The sequence below is a fragment of the Stenella coeruleoalba genome (genome assembly GCF_951394435.1).
Source record: "Stenella coeruleoalba genome assembly, chromosome: 7".
Lineage (NCBI taxonomy): Eukaryota > Metazoa > Chordata > Mammalia > Artiodactyla > Delphinidae > Stenella > Stenella coeruleoalba.
The window spans coordinates 18,662,753-18,683,941 of NC_137153.1; the positions used below are offsets into that span (position 1 = coordinate 18,662,753).

A 21,189-nucleotide genomic window follows, 5' to 3' on the forward strand; every position below is an offset into this window, starting at 1 on the left:
TATGTGTTCTTATTGTCATCCTAGTACCAAGTGACATAAGTTAGCTACTTAGGAAGTCTTTTATGATAGGACCCTCCACACTCTGAGTTTTTCTTCTACTTTTTCTCAATCCTGCTGTATATCATCTCAAAATATTGGTGTACCAGAGGGGTCACTTCTCAGCCTTGTCTTCCCCAACGTGATCCCCAGAGTACCAGAGCTTTTAAACACCATCTGCCTGCTCCCATTTTTATAGTCCAACTCCAACTTCTTCCCTATTTGACATCTTGTTAGATCTGCATGTCTGATATCTATCGGAAACTTAACATGTCCCAAAAGGAACTCTGCTTTTACTTCAGTTCTGTTCTTTCCCCAATCTTCCTTAAAATGAAGACACCATCCTCTACCTCATCACTCTTTTACCTCACACAAGAGAAAGAGATGGGTAGTACATTTGTAGATTTTAACTTATAATTGGAAATGTAATATTTGAGCTAGTATTTGATATGCAGATATCTGGGGGAAGAGTATTTCAGACAGAGGGAACACTTAGAGCAACGGTCCCAGGGAGAGAGGATGCCTGGTGTATGCAAGGAAAGTAAGGAAGCCGCTGTCAGTTGAGCAGTGAACCAGGGGAAGTGTAATAGAGGTCAGAGAAGTGATGGGGTACAATGGGGGACACTGCAGCTCATGTAAGACCTTGTAGGCCAGCCTTTGCCTTTTACTTGGCACACGAGGAGACATTGGAGAGTTTTTAGCAGGGATATAATCTGATTTATAATTTAAAAGTACCTCTATTTGCTGTGTTGAGAATGGACTGTAGGGAGGAAGGGTAGAAGTAGGGAGATCAGTTAGGTGGCTGTTATCATACCTATGCCGGGGATTCCCAAACTTTGATGCACATGAGAATCACCTGGAGAGAAGTGAAAACTCCTGGTGCCCAGGTCACATCCCAAACCAATTAAATCAAAATCTCAAGGGGGTGGCAGCCAGGCATTAGTATTTTTTAAGATCCTTGGGTGATTTCAAAATGCAGCAAAGTTTGGGAACCGCTGAACGAGGCCAGGGATGATTATGACTTGAATCAGGGTAGTAAGCAGTGGAGGCAGTGAGACGTGTTCCGATTCTGAATATGCTTGGAAGATTTCAACAAGACTTCCCGACAGCCAGATGTGGTATGTGGGAGAAAGGCATCAACATCACGGGTGACACGGAAGCTTTTGGACTGAGGGACTGGAACCGTGTAGTTGCCCTGAGCTGAAATGGGGAAGATTGTAGGTGGAGTGGGGTTTTGGGGGGGGAGTGTGGGGGGCTTAATTTGGACGCATTGGGTTTGGGATGCCTAGTGAGCAGTAAGACACGAAAAAGATTGGGGCTGGAGATAATCAAGTGAGAGTTGTGGGCATATAGGTGATATTTAAAGCCATGAAACTGGGTGAACGTGGAAAAGAAAGCAACCAAAGATTAAGCTCGGGGGCATTCTATTATCAGCAGGAAAGAGAAGTAACTAGAAAAGAAGGCTGAGGAGGTGCCTCCAGGGAGGTTGGGAAGAAAACTAGGCAAGTGTGGTTCCTGGAAGCCGAGTGGAAAAAGCGTGTTAAGGAGGAGGGAGTGATCCACTGGGTAAAATGCGGCTGATGGGTCAAGAAAAGAGGAGAGTTGAAAATTAACTAGGGTCACCGGGGACTTTCACAAGAACAGTTTCACAGAATGGTAGAAGTGAAGGCTTGACTGGAGTGGGTTGATGATTGAAAGGAGAGAGATTTGAGACAGTAAGTTTAGACACAACTCTTGAGGGGGTTCGCCATAAAATACAGAGAAATGCGACAGTAGCTGGCAGGGAAACCAGGGTCAGAGGGAATGTTTGTTAAAATGGAATAAATAACAGCATGTCTGTGTGCCGATGGGAATAATCCAGTGGAGAGTGAAAATCTGATGAACGAAGAGGGGAAATTACCTCGTCCTGCGGTTGGAGAGAGGGGGTGGGATCTGGTGCACATGAGAAGGGATTAGCTTTTGATGGGCACATGCCTAGGTAGTTCATCTGTTTACAGGCTGGAAGGCGGAGCAGGTGATGCTGATCCTGAGAGGTGGTTGGGTGTGATGGTGGGGCTCTGTGGAAGTTCTCTTTCAGTTGCATCAGTGGTTCCAGTGAGTTCAATGAAAATTCAGCCTGGTAGTTTGCCCAAACTTCTAACCGAGCATTCAGGACTTAGTGTTCAGATGTCCAACAGCAGGTGTCAAGGACCCAGGCACCCGCGCACAGCAACGAAGACCCAACGCAGCCATAAATAAATAAATAAATTTATATATAAAAAAAGGACCAAAATTAATGTCAGTTATTAGGTACTTTAGTAGCACCTCTGATTAAGAATACAGTTACCTGTTGAAGCAGAGAAACAGCCAGCAGAGGGAGAGCTCAGCACATATGTCATGAATATAAGGTATGATTTTGCCCAGAGGTAAGTAGATCCAACACTAACGATGTTATTCACGCTGATTTTCTTTGTTTTGAACTTTATATTGGTATTTCTATGGTTTTCTTATGGATAAGGCAGCCATCTTGGTAAAAGTTCAAAGCAATTTTTAAGACCACATTCTTTTTGACATTTTTGCTTTCTGAATCCCCACTTTGGACTAAAAACATACCTACAGTTACCGAGGGTTATCCTAGTAATGACTGACTCTGTCTTTGAGGGTCAAACACTACCTGAAGCTGAAGGTTAAAAAACATATTTTCCCCCTGTACTTGATGTGATTTTTTGGGTTGTCAGATATAGCAATGTGGAGTAGGTTCTGCTTTCTTCTCCTGGACAGCGTTTTAAAAATACTTGTTTTTCTGTTTTGTTTTTTAAATATGGATATAAAATTTAAGTTCCAGAAAGAGTTATTTAAAACTATATGACATTTCTACAATCAAACAATCCAATGTTGTATGGGTTTCGGTAAATTTCAAGATTGTGTATCAAGAATCAGTTTATCTTCATCATCTCATATTATCCATCTCTCCCAGTTGTCTTGTATTTGGCAGGGGGCGGGGGGAGGGAAATGAGTCTTTGTCTCTCTTGGGATGGGGGCATTTTTCCTGTCTTGCTCATGTAAGTCAGATCCATCTGAATAATTCTCATCCTCAAAGAAAGAATGCTGCAGGATGGCTCCTGCAATCTATTTGGAAGGGAGAAATGACTAACCTGTAGGGATAGGGCAGAGAAGAAAGAAGATAAGAGCCCCAGTTCACATACAATTTAAGTTTAAATGAAAGAGGCAAATAGCATGAATCAATTTCTGAGGGGGGAAGTCATCATAAATAGCCCTCAGATGACAAATTAGTTTCACTTCTGCTTATTGGTAAATGTGGCTTTGTGACTGTGGCTACAAAGGGCTCTATATCCCGGCTGGTTCCACATACCGAGACCAAGGCAAAGAAGCTGCCACTGTTTTCTTTTTGGAATCCTGGAGCTGAAGCAGAAAAAGTGACGTCTGGTAAGTTGTTTCTCTTATGCAATTTATGCTGTAACTTATGGTTGCTTAAAAAAATAGCTTTAGATTTATAGAAGAATTGAGACGATAGTACAGAGAGTTCCCATAGAACCCACACCCAGTTTCCCCTCTTATCTTACATTTGTATGATGCATTTATTGTAATGAATGAACCAACATCTATAATATTATTATTAACTAAAGGCTATCTTTATTCAGATTTTCTTAGCTGTTACCTAATGTCCTTTTTCTGTTTTAGGATCCCATCCAAGACACCATATCACATTTAGTTGTCATGTCTCCTTAGGCTCCTCTTGGCTGTGACATTGTTTTTGATGACCTTGACAGTTTTGAGGAGTCCTGGTCAGACATTCTGTAGGGCTCACCTCCATTGAGAGTTGTCCTTTTTTTCTCAGGATTAGACTGGCGTTATGGGTTTAGGGAGGAAGATTACAGAGTTAAAAGTCTCATTAACTTTGGCAAGTTTGAGGAAACAATATGAGAGGATTCAAGTTCATTTCCTTAGAATCTGATAAAGTATGTAATGAAAATATCTGCCTATTTTACTGACCTATTCGCCTGGGGGAGAAGGTTGGAGGCATGTCACCCCAATGCCTTCTCTACTGTATCTGCCTCCCATGGCTGTGCTTCTAATGTTGCACACGTTTGCTGATGCATTAATGCTCAAAACAGAACTCTTTTCCTTTGGGGGTTTGAAGGCCCTTGTTTCAATTCTGCCTCTAAGCTAACGTGTTTAAATGGTTCCTTTGGAATGTACCTAGTCTGGAAGAGCAGTGCAATGTCCAATAAAGTGGCTAGGAAATTTTGCCAACACCAAAGGTATTTAAGATTTAAAAACAGAAAGGAGATAAATCCTAAACGTCATCAACATTCCATCATTTTATTAAGAATCTCCTCCTTGCCCTTATTTCCTTCTTCAGCTACCTCCCTGTGAGAAGGGTACAAGACTCTACCAAGTGCATAGAACCTTCAAGGAGACTGGTCAATGGGGACAAGAATGGGGGTGTCAGTTTATCATTAAGGTGGCATCTGTTCCCCCCAAAATAAATAGACTTTGCCTTGGTAAATATTAGTACTGATTTCGTGTTTAACTGTCTTCACCAAATATTCTGAAAGACAATAACATCTGTACAGATGCATAAGTGTCTGTAGACCAACTATGCATGCAATGTCATATTTAGTCCCCACGGTGAACTCCAGACATAAGTATTTTTAATTCTCATTTTATACGTGGATAAACTGAGGCTCAGAGAGATTAAGTGATTTGTTTAGTATTACATTGAAATACCAGAGCAGGATCTCCAAATCCAGGCATTCTAACTCCAAAACCTGAGTACTTCCCACTACACCACTCCCAGTCTGGAATATAAGCTCTGGGCGTGGGCACACCTTGCCCATTTTCTTCCCTGATGTGTCCCCAACACCTATAACAGTGCCTGGCACACAGTGGACACTCAACAGATATTTATTGAATGAATGAATATAATTCCTGCCATTATTAATGACACGCTTCATTCATTCAACAAATATTTATTCAGTGTTTACTAAGCACTGAGCACTTCCCACATTTGTTAAAAGTAGGGCATAAACCAATGTTAATGATCAAAATGCCCCTTCAAGGAACTTTGCTAATTGAAGCATTTTAATTTTTTCCTATCAGTGTTACCTTGGGATGGCGGGTAGGGGACAGAAATGAAAGGAAAACAAGAATCATGTCGGGAGGGGTTAATGGGAAGCAAGGGAAGGTGGGATGAGATTCTGACTAAAGGAGGAGAAGAAACCTGGACGCTTGTCATTCTTAATAAACACATGCAGTTTGCCTCGGACACGGACGGAAGGCAGTGAAATGTACTACTCGTCCCCCACCTCACCACACACGCACACACCCCGCACACAGTCTGGCTTGTTTTCTTCTGAGGGCATTGAAGAATTTGCAGACAGTAGCTTCAGCTGGAGCCCCTACGCACAATTTTTATCAAGTTCCCACTCTCCCTGCTACTCAACAGCCTTCACTCCCCGAATGCCTTCATCATGCATTAGAGAGAGCCCCTCATTTGTGGGCACTGTTCCCTCATTCTCCTACTCTTAAGCTCCGGAGACTTTGTTTAAATAGTACCACTTAGAGGCTGCTTGGTGGGATGAAGAGAACATGGAACTTAGACTCACTACGTTACCTTGGACAAGTCCCTTCTCTTCTCTGGGCCTCAGTGTCCAAGTCTGTAGAATGGGGCTCAAGAGCATTATTTAATTCCACTACATGAAGCTGTTCTAGTATAGGAGTGACCATTGCATTTGTGTCACCTCTGTTATGTTCTCTTAAGAAAAAAGGCAGTAAGCAAACACAAACAGAAGGAAAGGAGAGCAAGAGAAGCAAGAAAAAGTGTCAATAGTCACAATTATTTGACAGGAAACTGGTTCTGTGCAACCTTCCCACATTTAGATACATATGCAGAGAGTCTCATTTAAAAGATGCTATTCTTAGGCTCAGTGCACACAAATGTAAATAAGTACTAAGAGAAAAACGTAACTGTTAACCACACAGTTGAAATACAAGTGAAATAAACCACACGTAAAAAGCTTGCCCGTGTGAGCAATACATTAGGACGTTTTCAACTGCTTCTCTACAGAAATAAATTCTCACAAAATATACCATCGTGGCTACCTCTCTTTGGTGGAAAGTGGAGCCCAACATAATTTGAGGAAGGACTATGGGTCTTTTGCTCTTCAAAGCAAAATGAACCTGAAATGACCGTAATCTCAGCTGTGCTGCTTTTGATGACACAGGAGCCCTAGTTATTGGTACAATCTTGCTTTCCATGGCAAGTGACGTTTCAAAATAAGAACTTAATCCTTTTGGCTCCCAGCTAAATCAGAGAACATTCGCACCTTAAGGACTAGTTCAATTTATAGATGGGAAAGCTAAGGCCCAGGGTGGTACAACGATGGGTCTCAAGTCCTATGACGCCTTTGATTTCGGCAAAGCCCGAACTGGAAACTGCCACACCTGATTTCAAGCTTAATGCCCTTCCCACCATATCATTTAGTTTAACTCAATGGCTATATACTGACGGGCTATACCACACTATCTCCTATTAATTGATATGTTTGTCTATAGGTTTTCCTTTGTAAGTGCTTGGCATTTATTTCATTCTGCCTCTTCAGCCTTTTAGTAAACGATCCCTTTCCATTTTCCGGTGTCTTCGTTTATCAATCAAATGGGCCCTTTCTGCCCGTGTTGGAACATTGGCAGAAGGAATAAATGAAGCAGAATTCACCACAACCGCAACTCAAATAATTTCCAGTTTCTCCAAATTTCATTTAGGGGTCACACATGACTCCTATACTGGTACCATAGATGCTTTATAGTGTGAGGCTCATGGTTTGGTGTCTGCATTGCAAGCAGCTAAACTCAATCTAACCCCAGACAGTTACATGCCAATAACCCTTGCTGGCCACTGTGCACTGTTGATTTAATCAGTAAAGTCCTGTGACCCTGGGGAGCCCCAAACTGCCCATATTCTAGAATTTGGCGAACACGTCTGCTTGTACTCCAGGCCCTCTTCCGTCTTGGATTGAAGGGCCTTAATCTCAGTGTTCAAATGGTGGTAACACTTATCAACTTGTTAGTTCTCTGGGGCTTCATCCGGCTTCTCTAACTGTTCCTGGCATTTGACTAGAAGAATAAGCTGTCCTGAAGGTCTACAGTGGATCTGCCCCTGGGAGGACCACACACGTTGTTTTGTTTCCAGTGCCCAATGTGATATGATGCCTAATATTCTGTGTGACTATGGCTCATGGAGCTGCTGTCTTCAGAAAACAACAGATCTCTTTCTGAGGGGCAATTCCCAGTTCCTCATCTAAAGTTATTGATGACATTACCATATTTTTTCCTCCTAACCCGCCTAGGTTTTGATGCGGTTTAGCATTTCTAACTCAGCATTTCCAATCAGGAAACTCTCATGAATTTTAGTGACCTCGTAGAGCCCTCCCACCACCAGCTTTACTGGTGGCCATTTCAAGCAAGAACACAGCATCTTGGGATTTAAAGAAGCCTTAAAATCCATCTAGTCCAATGCTATTATTAGGTTGCTGTATCAGTAAAGGTTTAGACTCTGGGGCAGAAAATTTGTTACGTTCCATTTTGGACAACTCTGACTACCAGAGAATGTTCAGCATAAATGTGCTTTCTTATACTTCACACCTAATGGATCTAGTTCTCCCTGCTTGGGACCCCTGGAAACATGCATCTTCCGTCTCTTATATGCAGCTCTAAGGTCAAGTATTTGAAGACCACTACGAAGTCCTCTCCCTGTCTTCTGCCTTAGCCTGTGTCTTCCCTTCCTCAAGCTAAGCATTCTCAGTTTCTATGGAGCAGTCCTATCAAAATGAATTTGATTTTAAAACATCCTTCGGTATAGAATCTCATCAAAAGCTTCCCACCACTATTTCCTTCATTCAGTCATCCAGCATTATTATCAGACATTGCACTTCATGATAGAAATGCAGCATTGAAATCAATGCACTATGACCTGAAATAGCTCACGGTTCAGTAAAGAGGAAGAGACATAAAGGAAGCATAGCAAGCGTCATAGCACAGATGTCCTTGGAGCAGTGGTGACACAAGAAGGGAATGAATGGAATCAGGACACAGTTGCACAGAGGAAATACTCAAACAAGATCTTGAAGAAAGAGTAGGAATTCACCAGGAAGAAGAGGGGAAGGGTATGTTTCTTCTTGGATTCCCTGCCTCGGAGGACCGCTAGGAGTTTGGGGTGGTCCGAGAGGGAGCCTCAAGAGGAAGAACGGAGATATGAGGAGCTCTAGTGAAGGCTCAGGACCTTGTACATAGTACGGTTCACCCCACATTCAACAAAAACCCAGCAAGTACAGAATCCATTTGTTTGGTTTGATACCCATGATGCAAACTAAGAGTAAGAGGCTCTTTCGACTGATGAGTGGTGAGTTTCGTTTGGGGGTAATATGTAAACGAGGCACCGTCTCCACAACCAACGGCCTGTGGGTCTAGTCGGGGTTGACAGGTCAGGTGGGCTTTTGCATATTTCAGAAGGGCTGGTGACTCTCTGCTTTTGAATTACGCGGCTGAGTGATCCAAGTAGCAACATCAGAAGTGGAGAAGCAGCACAGATGCCGCCCAACTTGTGTCCCTCAGATTCTCCTCAACGTGTGGGGACAGAGAAACTCCAGGGGAGCAGGGCCCACTGTTCTGAGCCTTTACGGACCCACTTCTCCCTCTGTGCCCAACCCTGTGTGCCCGGGACTAGAGACAGGTTGGATCTGGCCCTTCTTCTGGAGGGGCTTCTCCTTCTGTCCGCCCACCCCGCCACCCGCAGATGCTCCATGAGGCGGAGCTTCTCGTAGCCCCCAGTAGGGGTGTCTTCCTGATTGAAGTGTTGGGTGGGCTGGTGAGGAAGATCCAGAGACCCTAGTTGTTGCACCTCTCCTCCCCCACTCAGGGCAACTCCAGGGGGTCCCAGGAGTATCAAATATTCCATCCAACTCCCAGACACATGCTGAGACCTCCTGGGACTCGACATCACTGGCAAAGGAGTTCAAGGGTTACCTGATGGGGGTGCCGATGTCTCCCAAAGCAGCAAAGCTATATAACTTCACCTTCAAGGGTCTGGTCACTAGAGGTTTATTCTCTTTTCAGAGTGAGTTGCCTTAAAGATCTCAGTCTTTTCAGTTTAAAGTTCTACGGATAGAGCTACTGTTGAAAACCAATAGTCAAACATGGATTTTTGTCATATTTAAACCAATGTGTAGTGAATTAGCTGTTGTGATGGATTTGAAAATAAATTAGAATGGCCACCACCCTTTAGAAGCTTGGGATCTACCTGGGGAGACAAAGCGTAAGCAAAATTACACGTCATTTTTGGTTTTTTGCTTTGAATTTACAATTTCTGCAGTCTACCCCTCCCACCTCCACCCTTGTACTTTGCGTGCATTTTTTTTCAGGCTGACGCTCTAAGTGGACAAAAGCAGGTGATTACACAACAGGAAATGCCAGAAACTGAAGATTGTGTGGGTCAGGAGCCACATCCAGGTAACATCCCTACAATATCACCTGATGAAATGAATGGGAACTATTTACCATTATATAATCAAGGGCAAATGAGTTGAGACTGTATTGAACTACAGTCATTGTTCCTTGCTCTTTATTCAGAAGCTGCTTTCTCACGACACATTTTTAACAGTGAATGGACATCAATTATTTCAGTAACAACTAAAATACCCCATTCATAGTACAGTGGGTTGTCTGACCAGCAATTACATTTGTGACCCCCCTCCTTTAAAAGAAGGTTCCAGGAAACCATCTTGGGTTTTCTGGGGGTAGCCCTCTCAGAACGGGCAAGGTGAGCCCCTGGAATCACTGCAGGTGCTTTCCTTAGAAGGAGAGTTTTAGGGTGAACAACACTGGAATCTGTGAGGGTGGCCCCCCTTCCTAGAAGGCTGGGTGTAGGGCCCCCGGAGACAAGGAGGGAACCGTCCCTCGGAAGATGCAGGCGAGTAACTCCTATGTGCAGAAAGCAGGGTGTATCACATCCTTCGTGTTTTGAGAATTGAAGAGGAAAAATTGCTTCACTCCTGGGGATGAATTCCTTTAAGGGCAAGGGATCAGTGTTTCTGGGTCAGTGGGGTAGTGCTAGCATCTGAGACGTGGCTGGGCATGAAAACTGAAGGAACTGCAACTTTGGGGACCCCTTGGTTGAGGTTAGCCCTGAAGGCATGGGGCGTTCTGCTGGGAAGATCTGCGGCAGGTGCTGGCAACGGTCTGGATCAACACAGAGCCTGTATTGAGAGCAGTTGTCAAAAGCGACACCTTGTGGCAACAAGAAGCAACAGCAGCAGAGACTAAGGTAGACTTCTTTGGATTGCTCCTACTCACCCCTCTGCTCTTCCTTCGAATAAATCAGTGTAAAATGCTGGAAAAGGCGAGGGAGTGCTTGAGCAATTACAGGGACGAATGAATGTGGCCAGTTCACACCAATTCATTCCGGTTACAGTTTAATATAAAACCACTACCCTTAAGTGGTTTAAATCCCAGATGAAGTACTTTTTTCCTTTCCACGTGGTTTTTCATTTTAGAAATTGAAGGAAAAGTTTAAAACCTTGCTGTTTTATCTGACTTCTCAGCGTTTGCTTTAGTTGAGAAATAAGCTTCCAAACTTTGATCAGATTAATTGCCAGTTTTTACAAAATTGAAATAAAGGCCAGGATACATGGGCTGTACTGAGACTCTTTTGTACATGTGGCTAAGATACTGTGCAAACGTTGTTTACACAGAAGAGTTCCCGAGTTACAGGGTCAAGATCAAGGCCCTCCATCCTTTTACTTTCTTTCCACAGGCAGGGTGGAAACACACTGGAATTCCAAGACACCGTTTATAACATGTACTAAATTGTTCTTCAGCTGCCCTCTGGCCTAGGGGCCCAAGTTGCATGCTGGTTTTTTTGTCTTTTTTTTAATGGTTAAAAATTATTTGCTTTATTTTGTTAAAACTTATTGGCAGATTTTCTAGAATTTCACTTGATAGCTTCAGTCATGACATATTTATAACTCTAAATGTTTTTCTTTTCCACACTCTGAGATCATGGATAAAATAGAAGAATAAGTTACAAACATCTTCCACAATATTAAACCATAATGTATAATGATTTAAAGTATTAAGACTGTAATTGTGCGTCAAAAAACACTGGACTTGTAGTTTACATCCTTGGCTTTTTGTTCTTGCTGTGTCATTTGCCAGCTCTGTGCCCGTTATAACAAGTCACTTGATCTCTCTGGAACTCTACATCTCAATTCATACATATTTTACATTGTTTTTCAATGTAAAATCCTGTGATTCTGTCACCCCCCTACTATCAATATCCAGGTTCAAAAGTTTAACCTACAGTGTATTCCCTTACTTAAGCTAAATTATTAAAGTTAGCTATTGATATTTGCATATTATAATCAAATAATCTGGGGACTTTGGAAAACCTTATCTGGCTCCACTTTTTTTTTAACTTTTTATTTTATATTGGAGTATAGCTGATGAACAATGTTGTGTTAGTTTCAGGGGTACAGCACAGTGATTCAGTTATACAGATACATGTATCTATTCTTTTTCAAATTCTTTTCTCCCATTTAGGTTGTTACGTAAGATTGAGCAGGGTTCCCTGTGCTATACAGTAGGTCCCTGTTGGTTGTCCATTTTAAATACTGCAGTGGGTACATGTCCATCCCCAACTCCCTAACTAGTGGCATGTTTTTCTTTCTTCTTTGCCCATTCCACTCCGGCATAGCCACTGAGCCAGCAACCCCTTGGTTGTTTCTAAGGCAGTCCTTAGACTGAGCCAGGATAACTTCTTTGAGCGGAGCTCACTCGTAAAGTTAGAATGTCTGAGAGAGAGGGTCTAAGGACAAGTTCTCTCAGCTCTCTGTCACTGTGTGAGCATGAGGGTGCAGAGATTCCGGCTTTGGCAGACAGCTCAGGCCGTGCTGCAGTACTCTGTGGGGTGTGAACTGGCTCCAGAACACAGCAGAATCTGTGCTGGAAGATGCGAGGCCGATGCCGCCTGAGTTATCTGGGAGACCCGCGTCTGCAGGCCAGTGGCAGAGGCTGGGCCTTCAGCTCAGGCTGCCACCCTGGGTCCCTGAGCGAAACTCCCTCTCTGTGGTTCTTGAAGGAATATGAACCCTGTGTCATGTTCGGTTTGGAGGCCTCACGCCCTTTTATGAGCTTAGAGAGTATGACTTTTGGGGTCACCTGTTTTTCCAGGTCACCTCATGGCCGTTTCCTAAGGCCCACGCCAGCCCCAGGGGCACTGGGTTAGAACCATTTCCAACAATCTTGACTCCAAAGACCCCACTTACTGCCCCTTTCTAACCAGGTGAATCCTGCCGGGGGAGTGTTTTCTAAAACTCACCCAAACACACAGTTTTGGTTACACCCTTTCCTGAGGTTTATGGACCCTTCCAGTTCTTCACTTCATAACTGATGGAAGCCACTAAAGTGAATAAATCTCTGCAGAACCGCAAAGATTTGCTTCTTGGCAATTTTTTTTTTTCTCGCCCATGTAAGGAAGCGGCTGCTAATGTCTTTCAGTGAGGAAGCGGGGGGAAAGCCCCCCAGTTTAATCTCTGAAGGATGTCCACTGGGAGGGCACCCTCCAAAACTCTTGTATTACTTATATTGATATTTTTGTCAGCCGACTCATTTTACAGATGAAGAAACTGAGGCTCCGGGAGAAGAAGAGATTTGCCGTGGTCACGTGGCCTGTTCTTTCCTCTGATTCTGCTCCCAATCAATTTCCCTGTTTGAAAAGATCTCCCAGGGGCCTTTCTCCACCCCACGCTGAGCCGTCTTGGGCTTCTCTTTACACTCTCGGCACTTGGTGAAGAATATGGAGCCATTTTGTCTTCTCAGGATTCCAAACAGGAACTTTTCATGTCACTTCAACTTATCTTCTGGGGACATACGTTGGACTCTGCGTTTTGGAACTAGATGCAGAGTCCTGGGACTCTGGGAATTAGGAATGGCCCAACAGGGCTGCTTCTGAAATGAGCTCCCGGACATCCAGGGCTGGCAGGGGTGCTCCTAGACTCTTTGGGTTTGTGTATCGATAGAGGTCAGGCAAACACAGTGACCCCTGAACGACACAGGGGTTAGAGCGCCCACCCTGCTTCGAAGTCAAAAATCTGCGTATAGTTTAAAGGTCAACCGTATACTATGCCCCCAAGACCTATAATTTTATATAACCTCTGTTTATCCCTAGTTGATGATGATTTCTTTAAAGAACCCATGAAAAAAAGAAGACGGTCAGATGGAGACCAGCGGTTCCGAGCGTTTCCCTCTGTGGAACAAAGCGCCCTTAGGGAATGTGAGTGTCCTGAAAGGGCTCTGCCACTTGTTTTAACGTGGCTCTGTTCTTTTCCAAATGTGTTAACATGCTCAAAGGAAGAGGAGGTTACATTGAGAAGCAGGATGGGACATCTCCGAATGATCCCGATCCAAAAAAGGAGGCCTCCTAGTCTCTGCAGAGATAATGTAATAGGACAGTCTATCTCTCAGAATCTGGATAGGAGGCTTGCTACAAAAATAATCTCTTCTTGATTAGAACTGTGAATGAAAATGGTTGTTTTGGTTCTTTCATGGGCATTTATATGATGTCCTTGCATTGTTTTTTTTCTTTTTATGACCACAGGAGAGAAGAATCTAGAAGGGCTACAGCCCATGGTGAAGCCTATGTGACTTCCGTTACACTGAGCCTCAGAGCAGGCTGGCTTCATGGGATGCCCTCATTATCAATGATTGCTCTCCCACAAGCTATCATCTCTTATGTCAGATAACTTGTTCTCTTGTTTAATTGGCTTTTCATTTCTTTTTCTTTTTTTCCTTTCTCTGTAATATTGAGCAGATTCCTCTTGTGGAGACCAAGTACTTGATCCCTGCCAGGTACACCCCAGCTAATACATCTCTATTGATTCCAGATGAAAAACTGGAGTCACGGACCAGAAGGGTTTTGAGCAACACTTACCAGAAACTCATTCAGTCTGTGTTCCTGGATGACAGCATCCCTAATGGTGTCAAGTACCTCATGTGAGTCTGACATCAGCTACCATCAGATCTTACTTGGATGTCTTTCCTTAGGTGGTGGTAGATGCTTTTCTCCAACAATGAAAGGGAATTTTCAATTAAAAACAGAGCAAAGAAAGCCAACAAGTTCTGTAGCTACGGGCCATTATTGTTATTTCCCATAGTTACCATTCATTGAGCTGTCACTGCTGCTAGGTGATCTGCTAGATACTTTATATATATCAAATTTCGTTTAAGGGTCCCAATACCCCTATAAAGTAGGAGCCGTTATTATCACCCCCATTTTGCAGAAATTGAGGCTCTGAGAGGCCAAGACATTGACCAAGGTCACACGGTTGGTAAGTGAAAGGGCCTGGAATCCAGCCCAGGCTGTGGGACTCTGAGCCTGTGCCCTCAATGGCCTGTGCCCAGCTGACTAGAAGGACTTGAGTGGTGTCAAGGCTGCATCTCCCGCCCAGTAAGACTCTTCATGATGCTCCTAATAACACTTCACCTCTGCATAAACTTTATTTCTAAGATCAAGACTATATAATTTCCATGGAACACAAACAAGGAGACCTCACATTTATATAGACATTGTAGAGTTTGTGTAGAGTTATCATTACCAAGTATTTTTTGCATAATCTCATTTGATCCTCATGACAACTCTGTATAGTAAACAGGGATGAATATTCCCCTTTGACCAGGGAGAGAACGGAGATTCAGAAAGATGCGGTGACTTGCCCAGGATTAGAACTCAGTTGTTGTTTTTTTTTTTTTTTTTTTTTTGGTACGCGGACCTCTCACTGCTGTGGCCTCTCCCGTTGTGGAGCACAGGCTCCGGACGCGCAGGCCCAGCGGCCATGGCTCACGGGCCCAGCCGCTCCGCGGCACGTGGGATCCTCCCGGACCGGGGCACGAACCCGCATCCCCTGCATCGGCAGGCGGACTCCCAACCACTGTGCCACCAGGGAAGCCCCTAGAACTCAGTTGTTTTGTGTTCTGTTCTGATGATCTCCCTACTATGCTTCGATGACTGTGACAATGAGCATTTTTAAATCGATCTAGAAACAGGTTTCTTGCCTTGATTGAAAAACCGTCACTGGACCCAATCTACATCGGATTATTTGGAAGCACTGGGGCTGGGAAGAGCTCCCTGATCAATGCCATCATCCAGCAAGCCATGTTTCTGCCAGTGTCTGGAGAAAGTATATGTACATCTTGTATTGTTCAAGTGAGCTCAGGCTGCTGTGAGCAGTATGAAGCCAAAATCCACCTACTCTCCAACCAGGTAAGTGTTGCCTCCCTCCCCCCTCCCTCCCTCCCTGTTATCCTCCCTCTCTCCCTCCTTTCCTTCCTCCTTCCTTCTCTTTCTTCCTTCTTCCTTTTCTTTCTTTCCCGCCCCCTCTCAGAGACTAACATTATGTTCCTTGTAAATATAGCTCACATCTTCGTTAAACGAAAAGAACACAGTACAGAATGAGAAAGTCCAACAGAACAAGATGGGGGTTCTAGTGGGTCCTGTCTCAGCTCTTTATGGGACTTTGGGCAGGATGTTTCCCTCTTTGGGTTCCTGTTTCCTCATGGACGAAACAACGGGGTTGGATTAGATGATCCCTGACGGGATTAGGTGATTTTAGATTTCCCGGGTATGCAGCCCCCTGCCCTCCACAGGGACGATGGATTTCTCTCTTTGTCAGTGTCTTCTGTATCTGTGTCCTGGGGGGCTTTGGCCCCCACTCTGCCTTGGCAGGAGTGGAAGCAGGAGCTGAAGAACTTGACGAAACTCCTGCACAGGCCTGAGCAGCTGGGCAGAGAAGAAGAGGATGCCTGGGACAGGGACGATGCGGTGGAGGAAGCCATTTGGAAGCTACAAATGGTTTATGGAAACGGGGTGGAAAGGAAGAGCTATGAGGAGTTACTAAGGGCAAAGCCCAAAGGAAAGATCCCCACCTCCAGAGTCATCACCCTCAAGGCGGAAGAGGTGGGTTCAGGACGTCTTTATTTTTTCATGAGTCTCAAGGATAACAGTTGAATCCCTTTAGGGGATTTGTGCAAGACACAGTGTTCTTATTGGAAATAAGTTGATACCAAAATCAGAAGTATCCATGAGAAAGTGGTTTTTCATTATTTATGGCTGTCAAATGGGAATTTTTAGTGTCTGAATGGGGAGTTTTTGTTCACAGGAAAGGCTATTTACAGTTACTTGAAGATTAATTAAGGATGCTTTTAGTGGCAAATAATTTAAAAAATAAGCCCAATTTTTAATGGCTTAAACAAATAGGGATTTATTCATTTTCTCACATAAGGAGTCTGGGGGCAGTTGGGTCTGTGGGTTGGTTCAGTGGCTCAACCATGGCCGCATGCCTCTGGTTCCCCTGACCTTCCACATCTGTTGCCTCATTGTAACAAAATTGCTACTGAAGTGCTGGACTTCACAGCTAGCTTCATGGGAGGAAGACATGGATAAAAAGGTGGCACCAACCACATCTCCTCTTTCACTGGGAAGTAAAAGTTTTCCTAGAAACACACCCAACAAATTTCCATGTAGACTTTCTTGTTCAGAACTGAGTCACATGGCCTTTCTGAGCGGAAGGAGAGTCTAGAAAAAACAAGAAGCAGACTTGCCAAGATTGGCTGAGACCAATCTCAATCCACTGCCTTCCCCAATAAACACATAGGATGCTGCTGGTGCAGGTGAAGGGCAGGATGGATACAGGATGTGCACCTAGTAGAACAATGCCCTCTTCATTTTTATGATCAATATTCATTTTATTAAAATTAAAATTCAATTTTAAATTAAACCAGAATACACGGGCAACTAATATGTAATTTATTAATGTTGTACATTTAAAAACCTAGTGTTTCTTGCATCTGAAAATTCCCTTTAATATATTGTTATTCCATTTGTAAATCTGGCAATTTTTATATAAAACAAGAACAATACTTACACCTGTTCTAAAATTTAATGTTCAGTTATCTCCTAAGTTTACCATAGAAAAGCCTCCTTTCAAAGTTAATGCTACTTACATAATTAATCAACATTTCTTTTTATAGTTCAAATTTAATATATTTGATTCTCTCAAAAAAATTGAAATACTTGACCAGGCATACTTAGAAGTCAAATGAATTAAACCTTTCAAGGCACTTAGCTCTTAAATAACTAGAAAATGGAACAAATGTAGTAGCCATTTCTTATATTTAAATGGCTATTATAGTTAAAACGCATTATGCTCCTAATATCTAAAACATAGACCGAGCACGTCCAAAGAAACATAATGATGATAAAACTGGTTACTTTATCTGAATACACACAACTTACACCAAGGTATCAATATAATATTCATTTCTTCACTACTCTGTATTTAGAAATATCCCTTCCCGGTGTTACGAATCTACCCATTGAAACAAGAGGAACAGAATTAACATCTCCATGAATGAGGGCACAAATTCAGAGTTTGGGTCAGGGATTGTAGGCTGGGGTGAGGGAATCTGAGTTTCCCTTCCAGAATGACTCGCCTCCACCAGTTTATTGAGTGGAGCCCTCTTCTTACAGAAAGCCCATGCTTTTTCTTTTATGTTGCTCTTTTTGTATCTCCTTTATTTTTTAATCAAAATATCTTAAAGAACTTTTATCATTTCCTCTCTCACAATTTCTTGTGATTCGATCAGAATTGATGAGACCTCTTACTCCCTACCCTGCAATTAAATCAGATTGCAACAAATCCTCTGACTTAATCTCAACTCTCTTAAGAATTTACTTGATCTTTCTTTCAGGACCATTCTGTAGATATTTATTAACAATGACCACCGTGCATCCCAAATCTTCTCTCCCCTGAAGTATCCCATAGAGATTCGCTGCCATGGTAGCTGGCATGAAGATGTCATTGTACCAAGATACGTTTCGTGAAAAACAACAGGCTGAGAGTGATCCCCCATCTCACCCACCATCATGAAAACATCCTGGAAATGCCTATATGTCAATATATTTTTTTGGTACTTGGAAGATAAATTTTTAAAATCTTTTTGAAGATCAACTTCAATTTTCCATCTGGAAAATATGGTCACCATCTCACTATCCATTTTCCACAGTCAGGGCTTTCTGGTAATGAACATGCTCACATTAACCATGTGGGAAGAATCCTCTCTCTCTCAAATTTAGAATATTGCATATGACTTCCATTAATTTTAGAACTGGAATGGAATTTAGAAGATACACTCATTATCCAGTGAAGCTATAACTTTCCTGAAGCCCTGTTCTAACTGACTTTGTTTTCTGCATCTGTCAGTTAAGGAACTTGAACTTCCTGATCTCCAGTATCCTTTCTGGTTCTGAGTCTAGACCCTTCCAGGCTGGATCTGAGGCCTCCTGGTGCCTGTTGCCCAGGTGCTGCTTTTCACGTTTCTCGGTGGACCTTCGGTGAACCTGAGTCACAGCCCATTCAGGGTAGACGTGCTGGGAGAATGTCTGGTGTGTGTGACCTGTCACCTGTCCCTCTTCCTCAGGCAGGAGAGCTGTCTCTCAAGCTGGACCCCTACATCCGGACTCAGAGGAGAGGCTGGGATGAAGGATCAGCTGAGACACAAATCTGGCCCTTGATCAAGCTGGTGGAAGTGACTCTTCCCAAATCGGAGCTGATTCCAGAAGGCGTTGTGCTGGTGGACATTCCAGGCACAGGCGACTTCAACAGCAAGAGGGACGAGATGTGGAGAAAGGTGATTCTCTTTCATACAGCTTTGTTCCCTTCTCTCCTCAACTCCAACACCCTTTCTAAGGCAGCAAAGAATGCTCTGCTTTCCGCTTACAGGATTTTATGAGCTCATCGGCGTTAAATTCTTCCACGTTCTAAGCCTCAGGGCCATGGCAGGATATGGTTGGCCAGAGAAACTGGGGAGGGAGGAATCATGAGTATGTGACAGATGAAAAGGGCCAGCAATAAAGTTGTCCAAGAGTGAGCAGAGGAAACAAGGACAGAGCAGGAGAGGGAGGTCCAGATCTGGGTACAAAGCAGAGAAGCCAATAGCCACGCACCAAGGAACCAGGAGGCTGCTCCCATGTTTGGTTGTAGGGAAGAGAAACTCACTAAAGCAAATCCCAAGTCAAGAAGGGTTAATCAAAAGGCTATCAAAGGATCTCACGAGACACAGCCAGGCCCCAGGCCCACCTATCAGGCTGGAAGCAGCTATTTTCTCGCTCATCCTCTGCCTGGTCTCTTGTGACTCTGTTTCTCTTTGTGCATCTGTCAGCTGAGTCCTGCTTCTCCCTTAGCCATTAGCGCCCATGTTGTGGAACAGGACCGCCTTAGCTGCGTCTCTGAATGACACTGCTGTTCCTGTGCCTCTCACTGTCTGACTATAGTCTCTATGTCTTTTAGTTCAGATTCCTCAGAAGGAAAGTCTGATCAATTACCACCCAGCTAAGGATCAACTCTCTCTGGATTAAGTATCCATCCCTAGTGTAGTCAGCTGTGCCCGAAGGGGGTCATTGAGATGAAAGTGGGTAGGAGTTCAATTCCCAGCAAATGGAGCATAAGATGATCGGGGGCCCCCCCCAGATGTGTCCGCAGCCAGAGAGTTAAGCATTAGGGCAGTTTGAGCTGCACCTAGTGATTAGAGGCTGGGGGATTTTTAAGAATTTATCTCTTTGTTAATTTGCTTTCTGTTCATCAGACACATACAATATGTAAGACTATGTACTAAGCACTGAGGATGCAAAGATTATAGCTAATAATAATGAGAGCTGAGCTAATTTTATAGCTCATAACCCATGCAAGAAGGCTCAAGAGCCTCTCTGCTGTCAACCTCTACTATATCCTACACGATAAACAACACAAAATGAAGAGTGAATGAACAGATACAGAACATGACCTTTTATGTTAAGAAGTGTGTGCGTGTGTAATGTTTGCAAATGCATGGCAAAAGTCAGATCCTGCCTTCTGGTAAGATACATACCCAACTGTTAACAGCAGCTTCTGTGTCTCCTACCGCTCTTTACTACAGACACCTCTGTATTGTTTGTATATTTTGCCTGAACATGTATTATCTTTACAACTAAAAAGACGAAAACAAAATAAAACAATGTGAATGCGAAGCGGAGCCTTCCCTCAAGGGGCTTAGAGTCTACTAGGAGAAATGAAACACGCAGATGACAAAATACGTGGCAGAAAATGATGTAAGAGAAGCACAAGGAGCTATGAGCTCTCAAAAGTCGAAATCACCTCCAACCAGAGAGCTCATTCCTTCAACGAATAGCCACTGAGCATCTCCTCAATTTTATGATAGGCTCTGGACGGACGGAGACAAAGTCCTTGCCCTTGGAAGGCTCGTAGTCCAGAGGGAATGAAATACACTAATGAACAAACCCCGTTACTTAAAAATGAGAGCACAAGGTGATGACTTCATGTGGGAGGTGGGTGAGGCTTCAGAGTGGAGTGGATACAGATGCTCAGCCTCCCCCAGGTGGAGGAGGCAGGTGGGAGCGGGACCCCGAGCACCGTTTGCAGCACTTGCGGAGCCCAGAGGGCTGAGGGCGCGGGGGAAGGATGGAGAGAGGCGCAGAAGCCAAGCCTGGGAAAGGTGGGGTGGGCTTTAACACCATGCTTCCTGGGGAAGTTCGAAGGACAGGAGGGACTCGGGTGAGTGATAGAGAGAGAAAGGGCGTCTTAGAAGGAGCTCAGGAGTGCAGGGTGGGAGGGAACACGGGGCACAGGACCAGAGCCGGAAGAGACTGGGAAGGAGGGCCAGTGTCTGTGAGTCACGATCAGTGCAGTGACTGCCAAAAAACTCGCCGCGGGCCCACTGCTTCTCTGTTACAGGTAGACTTTAAATTCAGCAGATTTGCGCTAAATGAATGACAGTGGGCCGGGGAGCTTTGTGACTGTGGTTTCAGATAAAGATCAGGATGACAGCTGACAGATGATCAGCCTATGCCCTGATTTTACAGATAAGGAAATGGAGGCTGAGAGATGGGAAGTCATTTGCTCAAGACCACACATCTACCGAGTGGCAGAATTTGAACCAGAGAGCAGGTTCCTGCCTTTCCAGCTGAGGCTCTGTCTCTCACCCCCCAGGACATCCCCTAACAGTTCTTTAAGGGGGAGGCAGTCCCAGCATCCTTCACCCTTGGTGGTC

The 21,189-nt window shown here is 43.9% G+C and overlaps 1 protein-coding gene across 1 annotated transcript in view; it reads left to right on the plus strand.

Annotated features, from left to right (window-relative positions):
- The first annotated feature begins 9,392 nt into the window (after positions 1-9,392).
- The window catches only part of NUGGC (nuclear GTPase, germinal center associated), a 41,317-nt gene continuing 29,520 nt past the window's right edge, over positions 9,393-21,189 (plus strand). The window contains exons 1-6 of the mRNA XM_079927772.1: positions 9,393-9,543; positions 13,259-13,363; positions 13,974-14,082; positions 15,127-15,349; positions 15,812-16,042; positions 18,565-18,774. Coding sequence (XP_079783898.1) covers positions 9,501-9,543; positions 13,259-13,363; positions 13,974-14,082; positions 15,127-15,349; positions 15,812-16,042; positions 18,565-18,774 — 921 coding nt within the window. The 5' untranslated portion in view covers positions 9,393-9,500. The remainder of the gene's footprint in view (positions 9,544-13,258; positions 13,364-13,973; positions 14,083-15,126; positions 15,350-15,811; positions 16,043-18,564; positions 18,775-21,189) is intronic.